The sequence below is a fragment of the Taurulus bubalis genome (assembly GCF_910589615.1).
Source record: "Taurulus bubalis genome assembly, chromosome: 14".
Classification (NCBI taxonomy): Eukaryota; Metazoa; Chordata; class Actinopteri; order Perciformes; family Cottidae; genus Taurulus; species Taurulus bubalis.
The window spans coordinates 5,787,093-5,800,732 of record NC_136602.1 but is presented as its reverse complement, the minus strand read 5'-3'; the positions used below and the strand labels follow the sequence as shown (position 1 = coordinate 5,800,732).

Below are 13,640 nucleotides of genomic sequence, written 5' to 3'. Positions count from 1 at the left end.
TGTCAGCTCAAAAATGAAGCTCGAGAGCTCCTTCTTTCTCCTGATGATTAGATAAGATAAGATCATCCTTTAGTTTATCCTTTAGATTAGTCTATAGAGCCGGGACTTACATTGATATTGATAATATTTCAGGTGACTAAAGTACACGTTGCTGCTGCCCCCGTCCACAGCAGTACATCACTTCATACCCCACTTCAAAAGACCCAAACTGTCCCTGTAAGGTGAATGTGGTGAATCAGCGAACTGCTAAGAGCCCCACCAGTGTGTAATGTCTTTTTAACAGAGATTAAACTGTCCACTGGACTATTTAGGAACAACAAGCAGTACCTGCACCAGCAGGGTCATGGGTCCGGTCTTGTCGATCTCCAGAACTTCTCCGTTTTTGGTTCCCACCAGGATGTGACCGTGACCCAGAGTGATGGCCCTGATGGACGGGTTGTCCTCCAGCAGCAGGCCTGCACACACACACAGACACACACACACACACACACACACACATATACACTTTATACGTCTACAGACAGACGTGTGTGTCGCCATGTGACCACCTGGTGGCAGCGTTGCATAGAAGAGCGTCTACTGTTTTCTACTGCTTTCCCTAAAACCCTTAACAATTATCACTATGTTCCCCATGAATTAATCTACAAAACTCAAATAAATAACAGCTACAAAAAATAAAAAGAACCACATCTTTGGCCTGTCAACAGAGGATGAGAACACACATAAAAAGAAGCACTCTTTTACTTTACTTGTGACATTTAAAAACCTTGTTTAACTTTATTGAGTTCACTGATGTCAGAGAGACATTCACAAAGAGGAGGAGGATGCAGCTGTAGCTCATTCCCACAAAACAAACGTTTTCATCAAGTCTTTTTGGAGAGAGAGGATGTGTTCTCAAAGGAATGTTTGAGGGTTCACCTTTAGAGCCCGGGGACAGCGCCGCTCTCTTGATGGCGTACGTCTTCAGGCAGCGGTCGAACATGTCGTCCCACAGCTCCACCACACCGTCCTTCCCGCCCGTCACAAAGCCCTGAAAATAAATATATATTCATTGATTTCATAAGTTAATTTAGGTTTTGGGAGCAGCCTCCTTATACCTGATGAACACATCCTGTCCTGTTGTCTCAGATTCCTCCTCCCTCCCTCCTTTCCTTACTCCCTCTGTCAGATCTGCCATCCTTCAGTCTTGTAATCCTCCCCTGACAGGTTTCTCTCTCTCAGCCGCCCACTCAGCCTGAGATCTTCACATCTGTTTGATGTTTCCTCTGAAGATTCTCACAGAGTCGACGTCGTGTCGGAAAGTCTATTTTTACTACGTTTTTTTTCTGTTTGTTTTTTGCTTTGAGTCATAAAACATTCACTGACATCCTGAACTCTGATCATAATAAAGTTGTTCCATAAAATTGAACACTTGGAAATGGAAAAGTTTGATTTCAGCCTTCTTCTCGCCCGGTATCGCTATGTCTCCTGATGGCGAGAAGAAGGACGCTGATGATGGATGGACAGTCACTCATTTTACATTTGCCTTAAAGATGCTTTTGGGAAACGAGAACCCCGATGTGGTTTGGGATGTAGACGCTTGTTTGAAAGCAAAGTGCACTGCTGTCATTCATGTGCAAAGAAACACATGGCGGCCTCTGCAACACTCAAACGTGTGGCAACCAGCCACATTTTAAATTGCAGTAATTTAATGACAATTTTAAGTGGCTTACTGGGAGATGTGACGCTGCTAATAATGTGCATCGTTTAAGGAAAGAGAAAATAAGAATCAATCTAGAATTTAATTTGACAACATTCACAGAAGGATGCTGCCTACAAGTAGAAATGAGGATACAGTTATTATAAATAAAGTTTAAAAGGTAACAGAGGATGAACTGTGATATGAAATCAGGTTGAATTCATGAAAACAAGGAATGAGGTTGTGAGGATTTAAAGAAGTTTTTGGTCAATCCAGACTCTCCTGTGAGTCTCTACATTGGCTCGTTTGTCCGTAAATCCCGTTACATAAAAAGAGCGAGAGAGACGTAGACTGAATGAAGAGAGCGAGTTAAAACAATGACGGAGAGAAGATGGGAGGAAGACAGAGACAGAGACAGAGAGAGAGAGAGAGAGAGAGGGGGGGAAACAGATGGAAGAAGAAACGCCAACAGCAAAATAAATTGAAATCTACTACACGTCTGCTCACTCCTACACTTCATTTTTGGGCATTTAGCCAACGTTTCTGCTCAAAATGACAAACACTGAGTGCAAGTGTTGAGGAGGTTCAAACACATTTACCAGAGACCTCATCTAGTACTTATGACTTCTGTATCTCATCATTCAAAGTAAAATATCTCAATAAGACAGAATACAAGCATAACTGTAAGTATGTTGTACATTGTACAGACATAGTGAAAAAGATTTAATACATAAAAGGTGATTGGATGATCATCTGTCAATCAAACTTTTACCAGAGGGAGCGGAGAAGAGAGCGAAAACATTTTGTTCCATCCAGAAAAACCTTGATGACGTTCACATTTTCAAAAATGTAAAATAGCTTGCATGCAAAGGACTGCAGTGGGAATAAAGCTGAAATTCCTAATCAGGTCACAGAATACACTGTCACACCTGTTATCTCGTAATTATGAGATCTTTTCTTATAATTATTCATTGGTAGTCATCATTATGGGATACAGAAGTCATAATTAGAGCTCAGAGGAGAACTGCTGCTTCTTCATATGAAAAGGATCAGTTGAGGCGGTTCAGGATGAATTAAAAAAAAAAACTGTCATTTAAGTGTCGGCTGCCAAACAGCAGCAGGAGGCGTGTTGTTGTGAGGAGATCCAGCAGAGAAGAAACACATTAATCCTTTAAATCCCTGGCTGTTTAATTCATAATATAATATTTTGAACATTTCCCCCTTTTTTTCACTTTCCACTTTTAGTTATAAGGAGCTTTTTTTTCTAATTACAGCATGATTTATTGTTTTGAGTTTGGGCTTTGAGTCAAAAGGTGTGGATATCAGACCTGAAGAATAGATTAACCTTCATAAAGCTGATTATGTAGAGGCAACTCTCTCTGACACACACACACACACACACACACACACACACACACACACACACACACACACACACACACACACCTGTCCTCCTCACCTTGTCGAGGGAGAACATGGCGAACACCGGTCCGTCGTGGGCTTTGATGGTTTTCAGCAGCAGCGCTTCCTTCCAGATGTAAACGTCTCCGGTGGCGGCGCCGGAGAACACCAGCGCCTCGCTGCGGCCGTAACACACCGACATCATGGTCTCCGGCCGGCCGACGCTCTTGAACACACCGCGCCTGAAGGTCAGACCGCCGCCTGGAGGACAGACAGAGAAGCGCTCCATCAGACACAACTTTATTAAACAGCTTAAAATTGCCAAAAATAGGAAATAAAAAAATAAAAGTATGGTAGCATTTTAGAATAACTACACGCTATTTAGCATTAGTTAAGCATTAATAAACACTTAATTCATCATTTATAAAGCATTGTTCCAACATGAACACTCATTAGTAACTCATTAGTATGCAATTCATAAACACAGTTCTAAATGTTGTATTCTTGATTAATAAGTTTGACTATTATGTGTTTCATGATTGGGTTTTTATACTTTATAAATGATGGATTCCCCATTTGTAAATTAAGTATTAAGGACTTATAGATGATTAATACGATCATTTTACTAATAATACTAATGAGTTATGAGTTCATGTTGGAACAATGCTTTATAAATGAAGTGTTTCCTAACGCTTCACTAATGCTAAATAATGTGTAGTTATTATAAAGTGCTACCAAAAGCAATTAAGATTATTTGATTGGTGACAGTTAATAAAAGTCAGATAGTGTCATTACCTGTATTTAAAAACAGAAAAACGGTTTCAATATAAAGCCTGGAAAGTCCAGTTATAATTTGAGGTGATGTAAACAGGAAGTAAGATGTTGAAGATGAACAAGTATGATTTTGTATGCATTCTGCATCACGTTGTCAACCATCCTCCTCTTCTTCTTCTCCCCCTGAGGAAGGTTCCTCATAGTTTGAAAACCTCGGACCTGAAGGTCACAGAATCTCACGAACGTTACACAGAGGAAGCTACATTGGATTAATTCCAGACTTTAATTGTCTCTTTTGGGACCGCGGCTGTTGACGCAGCAAAAGGTCAGCGGAGGACAATAGAGTGTTAATATATTCACGGCGATCGCATTAGGAAAGAAAAACAACACAAACGGCAAAACCAGAAAGTCGTTAATAAGTGGAAACTTTCACGTAGAAGCAAAAATATGTTGTTGCAAAAACAATAATGAGTGTAACTAGCAGCCGTTTCAGTAAATACATTAAAACCAGTTCAACCATCATTCCTGAAGTTGTACCTGCGTGTTGCCAGAACTGGATGTGTTTGATTCCCACAGTGACCAGTTTGTCCATCAGCATGGGATTACACTTCACCACAAATATCTTCTCCTTGTGACCCCTGCAGACAAAGAAGTGCATATACAGAAGTAACACCTGCAGCAGTAATATAGCAGCAGTGATGTTGGTTTAGTAGTAATGGGAGCAGTTGTTCAATATTTGTGTCCGCAGGTGCAACAGCACCACTGGTAGTTGTATTTCTATATTACTTAGCAGTACTGTAAGAATAAAAGTAGTTAGAATAGTAGCAGTATTTTTTACAGTGCACTGATCTTGCAGTAGTTTAGAAGAGGAGGAGTTTTTTGGTACCTGGCAGTGGCGAGTTTCTCTCCTCTCTTCCAGTCCCAGACAACAATTGAATGTCCGTCATCGACTCCCACTGACACCAGACTCTTTCCATCAGCTGCACCCGGATCACAGAGAGGAAATATATCAGGAGGGTTCTCAAAAAAGATATACGAGGAGCGACCTGAAACAATTGCTGTTCCTTTTCTGTGACAGGAAATCTATTTTTTATGAGTATAAATGTCAAAACTGCTCCATTTTCGGAAACCTTTTTTTTTATGTGTAATTAAAATGCTGCCTGTCAGTCATCAGATACTTGTGGTGGAAGTAGAACTCAGATCTGCTACTTCAGTTAAAGTAGTAATACCACAGTGTAAAAGTACTCCTACAAGTAAAAGTCCTGCGTTCAACCTCTTACAAGTACTAGCATCAAAATATACTCAAAGTACCAAAAGTGAAAGTTCTCATCATGCAATCATATACAGTACATTATATTATTGGATCATATTTATTGATGCATTCATGTGTTCATCATTTTAATGGTGCAGCTGGTAAATGTGGAGCACATTACTTAATATACTGTTGGGTAGTTTAATCTATAATAACATGATTTGTTGATTAATATGTTGCATTAATATCTTTATGAATCTGGAAAGTTGCTAATGTCAAATAAATGTAATGCAGTAAAAAGTATAATAATTGCCTCCAAAATGTAGTGGTATATATAACAGTATAATGTTGCATTAAATATAAATACATAATTGAATTACAAGTACCTCAAAACTGTAATTTAATACAGTATTTGAGAAACTGAGTTACACTCCACCACTAACATGTGAAATAATAAAATGCAGCACACATAATTGCATCAAAACGCTCATTGATTTCTATGTAATCCTGCACACCGGGGGCATCTTGATAGAAACCACTGATCCTGGCTGCTAGACCCATTAAACCATTAAACTGTGGAAAGGGTTAGAATGGAGGAATGAATATTGATCCGAAGGCTGATGCTGTGGAGGAGCATTCATGTCCTCACTCAAGGACTGAAACTCAGAATATTCCTCGTTAAGGCAGATGTTCACACACACACACACACACACACACACACACACACACACACACACACACACACACACACACACACACACACACACACACACACACACACACACACACACACAGGTTTACCTGAGAAGTCCAGAGCACACACTCCTCTCTGGTGGAAACCTCTCAGCAAAGAGAGACACTTCAGAGTCTGGATGTCCCACACATGGACGGCAGGGTCCCTCCCCACCTGCACACACACACACACACACACACACACACACACACACACACACACACACACACACACACACACACACACACACATACACACACACGCACACGCACACACACACACACGCACACACACACACACACACACACACACACACACACACACACACACACACACACACAGACATCACAGGCTTTTTGAGTTCACTAATTGGTTTCAAGGATATAAAATTCAAGGATTAAAGATATTTGTGTGTGTGTGTGTGTGTGTGTGTGTGTGTGTGTGTGTGTGTGTGTGTGTGTGTGTGTGTGTGCATGCATGTGTGTATGCGCACATAGGTGTACGTGCGTGTGGGTCTGCGTGTGTGTGTGTCCATGTGTGCGTGTGTGTGCGTGTAAGTGTGTGTGTGCGTGTGTGTGTATGCACGCGTAGGTGTGTGTGCGTGTACGTGTATTTGTGTGCGTGCGTGTGTGTGTGTGTGTGTGTGTCTGTATGTGTGTGTCTGTGTGTATGCGCGCGTACGTGTGTGTGTGTGAGAGAGTGTGCGTGTGTGTATGAGTGTGCATGTGCGTGTGTGTAGGTGTGTGAGCGTGTGTGTGTAGGTGTGTGGGTGCGTGCGTGCGTGTGTGTACGAGTGTGCGTGTGTGTAGGTGTGTGTGTGTGCGTGCGTGTGTATGCCCGCGTAGGTGTGTGTGTGTGTGTGTGTGAGAGTGTGCGTGTGTGCAAGAGTGTGTGTGTCTGTGTGTAGGTGTGTAGGTGTGTGTGTGCGAGAGTGTGTGTGCGTGTAGGTTTGTTTGTGTGCGTGTGTGTGTGTATGCGCGCGTAGGTGTGTGTGTGCGTACGTGTGTTGATGTGCGTGCGTGTGTGTGTGTGTCTGTGTGTGTGTATGCGCGCGTAGGTGTGTGTGTGTGAGAGAGTGTGCGTGTGTGTATGAGTGTGCATGTGCGTGTGTGTAGGTGTGTGTGAGTGTGTGTGTGTGTAGGTGTGTGGGTGTGTGCTTGCGTGTGTGTACGAGTGTGCGTGTGTGTAGGTGTGTGTGAGTGTGTATGTGTGCGTGTGTGTGTGTGTGTGCGTGCGCGTGTGTGTGTGTATGTGTATGCCCGCGTAGGTGTGCGTCTGTGTGTGTGTGCGAGAGTGTGTGTGCGTGTAGGTTTGTTTGTGTGTGTGTGTGCGTGTAGGCGTGTGTGTGTGTGTGTGTGCACACCTGTCCCGTAGCAGCGTAGTCCTTCAGCGGGTGGATGCTGAGGCTCAGGATGTCGTCGTCGTGGCCGAGGTAGAAGCGCTGGCTGTGCAGCTGCCGGTTGTAGACCACGCCCACCGCCGCCACGTGGTACAGCACCTCCCCGCCCTGAGTGTAGAACAGGTTGTTCCTGCAGTCGCAACCACGGTACCTGCACACACACACACACACACACACACACGCACACACACACACACACAGCATTAATGTTACCAACCAACCAGACATCAATCTCTGTGATCGCTCACTGCTGTGTTTGTGTGTCGCAGTCCCAAAAAAAGGAGCTCGATACTTGATGGGAAAAGGCCGGCAGTCAAACTGACACAACGCAGCTTCAGTGGACACCATTCGCCTTTTAATGCCTCCATTTTCAGGCCCGTATGAATAATAGAAGTCAACACATGCATCTCTCTGTTATTAGGGTCATCAGTAATTGAAGAAGGTCAGCACACTCTCAGAGCTCAGCCTCTTTTCTCAACACACAGTAATTACTGCTTGAAGCTCTCGCTGTGAACTTTTACAACTTTGAAGGACATTATTTCTGTAATTCATTACGTCTCCTTCATTAAAACCGGAGCATGAGGCAAAGGTGGACAAAACTTATTTTTACTGGCTGGAAGTTACAGTATTTCATAAAAGACAAAGGACAAATAAACAAGACCTCCACGTACTCATGTTTTATTTATATAATGAAGGATAATTTGTTTTTAACCAGTGTCTATAAAGTGTATTAAGTATTATACAAAACACAGTGGTAGGACTTGATGGACACTGAGAGGATCCAATATTGTTTTAGAATCATAAAATGGTCTTTAAAACTATTTTATCAAGCAACGACAATAGTTTACCTGAATAATAATGTAACAGTTCTATATTTCAGATAAACCACAAACTTTGTGTGTTCTACACATGTTGGGTAGTCCTTTTATGATTACGATTTTATAACCGTTAAACAAAAATTTTAATTTGCAGAAAGTTGTGAACATGAGCAGAAATGAAGTTGAAACACATATGAGCTGCTCACGTCCAGGGGTTTATAAATTAAAACGCATTAATTGAACATGGTCGGGCGCTTATTCAGACCAGGAGGTGCACGTCTGAAACTGAATAACGTGATAAGTTACCCGTGAACAAACTGCAGGCGGAGGCCTTGGTCTGGTCCGCTCTGTCTCTTCAGAGATCCAACCTGCTGCTTCTTCTCTCTGCTCTGCTGTCGCAACTGAGGCAGGTCCTCCTTATACACCTGTATAAACACACACACACACACACACACACACACACACACACACACACACACACACACACACACACACACATACATTGTTTCATAACAACTACAAGCTTTTTTTTCAGACAGTAGTGAAGCTAAAAATCTCAACAGTTGTCCTGATGGTGAAGCCCGATTAATATCTAAAAGGTTCATCCTCTGGGGAGCAGGAACGATGGTGGGAAATATCAATGCAAACCTTTGCTACATTATGATATTGTGTAAATTCTCTTTGACATGCCTGTGTTATAAATGTGTTAATATTTAGTTGCTTTGGACCACAATTAGCTCCCTAATGCTACGTTAAGACTTTGAGCAACGAAGCTACATTACATTTCATTTTAGCTGACTCTTTCATCAAAAGCGACTTACATTTTTTCTACACAGCGTAGACACAGCAACGGGGAAAAAGAGGCATGCTAACCACTGAACAACAGTCGCCTATGCAGCTACAAAGCTACAAAGCTACAAAGCTACATGGCGGGAACTGTTCAACGACAATAATATGTTTCTAGGCAGAACGGATGGGAATTGCGGGAAGAGAGAAAGGAAAACTTAAACATGTGATTGGTCTTCACGAAAAAAAGTAAAACCAGCTCAATTTAGATTTTTAGCGTGACACGTCCGTCATGCATTGAAGATGACGTGTCGCTCGATGTGCGAACACAACATTACTGCTTGAAAGTTGCAGGCAGTTGAGCCATAACTCTGTGAAATCTGAACACAGACGTGACGCTCAAAACGATCATATCTCCGTCTCAAAAGTCTATCGTGAATCAACATCCTTAAATCTGTCAGGAATCGTTCCAAAACGTAGTGTTTGATCATCCCCTAAATAGAAGCAAGGCGAAAAATTATATTTCAAGTGAATGACAAAATGCATGTAATCTTTTTTATGTTGCATTATCATATTTTGATGTTACCAAGTCTCACGATGTCCCATCAACATGGACATGGACAGACTTTTGCTTCATTTTATCAAGAAAATGAAATCATAGATCATTTTAGACGGCGTAGTCTCAATCATCAATAAATAATCTCCACATCAGACGTTTCTCCGCTCCTCTTCATCGGGTGGAGAATGAAACTGAACACAGGCTGCAGTGTTTTCGCCCTCAGCAGAGAATACGCCTGCTCGTTTTTTAATGCAAATGATTCTGTCGAGGGTGAGTCGGCGTGTTTCAGCCGTCTGAGACTTTGCTCCCAGGAGGTTTGGGACTGGCAGCGCTCCACTTTCATGCTGCTTTCCATTTACAGAACTGCATATTTCCAGAGCGTCACGGTGGATCAGCGCTGTGAGTTACAGAGCGTTTCACTGTGTCTGGGATCTGAGACTCCCTGTTCCCTCCTCAACTTCTCCTGTTTTCTCCTCACAGTCAAAGGAAACAAAATGGTCAAAACTTCTCCTCCTGGGTAGTTAGTTGTGAGCCAAACATCTAATGACTAACTCAACTCCTCTCTGATCACCTTGTACCTTCACTGTTCAACTTAATTTGATAATAATCCAAAAATGGTATAATCGGATAAGTGGGTGTGAGCTCTACACTATGGGAGGAATTTATTGATTTAACTGAAACAAGACTAAGAGTCTGCAGCTCAACATGTTTATCAGGTATAATGTTTACCATGTGCACTATCATATTTGGACATATTTTGGATAAAAATGTTGATGATGCTGGATGAAAGATCAGAGGATCACCAAAGTTATTACATTTCATCCTGAGTGGAACGTCTGAACTACAATTTATCACAAACCATTCAATATAGTTGTTGAAAAACAAGCTATATGTGACAAGGTGGAGACATTAAATGAAAAGTCAAGCATGTTCATCTATGAATATCTGTAAACGTCTCATGTCGATTTATCCGATTGGTGTTGGGAAATAGTTAAAAATGGAAAACCAGAAGAACCGTCGGGGATCACCACTCAACAGGATTAACTCTGAGGACCATGAACGTCTGAGCAAATCCATTGAATAGTTGTAACGAAAAGAGGGGAGGAGGAAACTGAAGAGAGGGAGGTAGGAAGGAAGAAGGCACGGCAAGGATGAGGGATTACAATAAAGAAAAATAATAATCCATGTTTTCTTGCTCTTTCCAATTAAACTTTGGAGCAGTTCAATCTAAACACACACACACACACACACACACACACACACTTTCAGCTCTATCTCCAAACAGCACATTGTTGCAGCACTGGCGAACGGTAGTCACGGGGACGTGTGCCAGGCAGCGGCTGGCTTTGGAGATAAGGCGTGTTTTAGGATCGCCATGGCAACTGCACGGAGCCTTGCTGAATGTGGCTGAATGAGAACGAGGAGCTGATGGAGTGCAGACCGCCATTGAAACATTTCTACATGTGAACCACTTTGGAGCCGCTGAGGGCTCAGTTCCTTACTCCCTTGCTCAGTTCCTTGCTCCCTTGCTCAGGGCCTTGCTCCCTTGCTCCGTGCCTTCCTCCCTTGTTCAGTGCCTTGCTCCCTTGCTCAGTGCCTTGCTCCCTTGTTCAGTGCCTTGCTCAATTCCTTGCTCCCTTGCTCAATTCCTTGCTCCCTTGCTCAGTGCCTTGCTCCCTTGCTCAGTGCCTTGCTCCCTTGCTCAGGGCCTTGCTCCCTTGTTCAGTGCCTTGGTCAGTGCCTTGTTCCCTTGCTCAGGGCCTTGCTCCCTTGCTCAGTGCCTTGCTCCCTTGCTCAGTGCCTTTCTCCCTTGTTCAGTACCTTGCTCCCTTGCTCAGTGTCTTGCTCAGTGCCTTGTTCCCTTGCTCAGTGCCTTGCTCCCTTGGGCAGTGCCTTGCTCCCTTGCTCAGGGCCTTGTTCCCTTGTTCAGTGCCTTGTTCCCTTGCTCAGTGCCTTGTTCCCTTGCTCAGTGCCTTGCTCCCTTGCTCAGTGCCTTGTTCCCTTGCTCAGTGCCTTGCTCCCTTGGGCTGTGCCTTGTTCCCTTGCTCAGTGCCTTGTTCCCTTGCTCAGTGCCTTGCTCCCTTGTTCAGTGCCTTTCTCCCTTGCTCAGGGCCTTGTTCCCTTGTTCAGGGCCTTGCTCAGCGTCGTACCTGTCTGTCGTAGTTGATCTGTGTTTCCTGCTCAATGTCGGAGTCGAGCTCCGGGACGTCCGACACGTCGCTGTCCGACTCCTCGCTGTTGGAGTCCCCATGACTGTCTGCAGAGGAGACACACAGACACGTTCTCTGTAACCTCCTCATCTAAACCAGTAATTTGGTTAATTACTACTACTTGCTACTTATTTGGTTAATCTATCTTTGTTCCTCATCATCTAATGTGCCTCACAGATCGTCTCCTCAGCTCTTCACGGTTTTCCCACCTGGTATGTTGGTGTCCGGTCCTCCGTTCATGACCGACTCTGGCAGAAACCTCCACTGGAAGAGGGCGTGGTCGGCCCCGCCTGTGCTCAGCACCCACTGCAGGTCATGTGACCAGCGGACGTTGGTCACGTGGGCAGAGTGGCCGATGTACTTCTTGAATTTCGCTCCTTGGAGAGAATAGACGACTCGCATTTAAACAACAAAACAGAGAGAAGGAAGCATAAAAGACACACGAGTGAAGAAAAGGTAGAGACCTTTCCTCAGACAGGGGAAGCGATAGAGCTTAACGAGGCCGAGGTCGTCCCCGGTAACAAGTACAGCAGCAGCGTGATTGGCATCCACTGCGTTGATCTCGGTTAGATTCGAGTATTTAGGCCAGATGCCGCTGACCTCTGAGCCCAGGACGCAACTCCAGGACGCCCAGCGCTGACCTTTCACCTCCTCCTTACTGACGATCGGCTTCCCCACTGCGGAGAAAGCGGTGCGCATTTTAACCAACAATGACATAATTAACTTTTTAATTTCTGCAGCAAAACGCTTCACCCAGTTTATCTTTCAGTTGGTGCTAATGATAACAAACAGCCCATTTGCACACCGTTATCAATAATAATCGTTTGTGACAGACAGAAGCGAGGAAAAGGAAACGTGTGCGGTGCAGATTGTAATCTTGCACGCTGGAAGAGTTTTTGTGTTGGAAATCTTCGGAGACAGATTTTTCAGACATCATGCTAAGATGATACCTAAAAACCTCTCCTTGAATTTAATGAATTTCGTTATTTTTACATTGCAGAGAGAAGCGTTGCAGACATGAGCTGAGATTTAAAGACTCACCTGTCTGGTTATATGTTATATTCCATTTAGATATCTTAAAACCTAAGATAATATACAATATATATATATATATATATATATATATATATATATATATATATATATATATATATATATATACATATATTGTACATATCTTGAAATATTATGCTTTTTCCTTTGTAAAATTAGGAGCATTTTTCTACAATTTTCCTAAAGTTTAGCTTCAAGTACCTTAAAACAAGAACACTGATAAGATAAGATAAAATAAAGATAATCCTTTATTAGTGAAGCAGTGGGGTAATTGCGCACAAGAGACATGGTACAATAAAAACATGTAATATAAATAAACACTAAAACAATAATAAAAACAGTAAAGAATCCACAAAAGCAATATTATTTATACAGACAGAATACAATGTTTAAAAATGTATTTATATTGCACCTGTTGAAGTGATGATACACATTGTTGCCCTATAATATAGAGCACTCTCTTGACTCTGGGAAACTCAATATAATTAGAGCACCACTGGACTGCAGGGACTCACTGGGCATTCGGTAGAAGAGGCGTTCGCCAGCTCCGTCATTGGTCTGCAGGATTTTGCTGTCCAGAGACCAGTCCAGGTGTGTGATGAAACTGGCTGAATTACAGCATTCCCCTACCTATAGTTAGACACACAGACAGAGGAGTTATTACACATGCAGGTATTAAAATCCACAACATGCTTTTTCCTTAATGTGAGAATAAAAAGGCTGATTTTTGATCCTACTATCAAAAGAGCTCTTCAGTATCAGCTACCACCTCCACCCGTACCTTCTTGTATCTCTGGGCGACAGCGTAGATGTCCACGAGTCCGTCGTTGGAGCCGACAGCGAGGTACGCTGCGTCTGGAGAAAACTTCATCTCATGGATCACCTCCTTCCTGTCTTTGATGTGAACGACCTCCGTCATGTCTCTGAATGAATTGAGTTAATGCCACGTTACAACAAAGCAATTAGAGATTTGAATT

General features: G+C 42.9%; 1 protein-coding gene across 1 annotated transcript in view; it reads right to left on the bottom strand.

Annotated features, from left to right (window-relative positions):
- Positions 1 to 13,640, bottom strand: part of LOC306747099 (echinoderm microtubule-associated protein-like 6) — a gene marked incomplete at its 5' end in the record, with an annotated part of 61,618 nt that overhangs the window by 15,737 nt on the left and 32,241 nt on the right. The window contains 13 exons of the mRNA XM_079230108.1: positions 328 to 455; positions 919 to 1,030; positions 3,138 to 3,340; positions 4,391 to 4,491; positions 4,740 to 4,833; positions 5,907 to 6,012; positions 7,202 to 7,388; positions 8,362 to 8,480; positions 11,551 to 11,657; positions 11,820 to 11,987; positions 12,075 to 12,287; positions 13,179 to 13,293; positions 13,445 to 13,586. Coding sequence (XP_079086234.1) covers positions 328 to 455; positions 919 to 1,030; positions 3,138 to 3,340; positions 4,391 to 4,491; positions 4,740 to 4,833; positions 5,907 to 6,012; positions 7,202 to 7,388; positions 8,362 to 8,480; positions 11,551 to 11,657; positions 11,820 to 11,987; positions 12,075 to 12,287; positions 13,179 to 13,293; positions 13,445 to 13,586 — 1,795 coding nt within the window. The remainder of the gene's footprint in view (positions 1 to 327; positions 456 to 918; positions 1,031 to 3,137; positions 3,341 to 4,390; positions 4,492 to 4,739; positions 4,834 to 5,906; positions 6,013 to 7,201; positions 7,389 to 8,361; positions 8,481 to 11,550; positions 11,658 to 11,819; positions 11,988 to 12,074; positions 12,288 to 13,178; positions 13,294 to 13,444; positions 13,587 to 13,640) is intronic.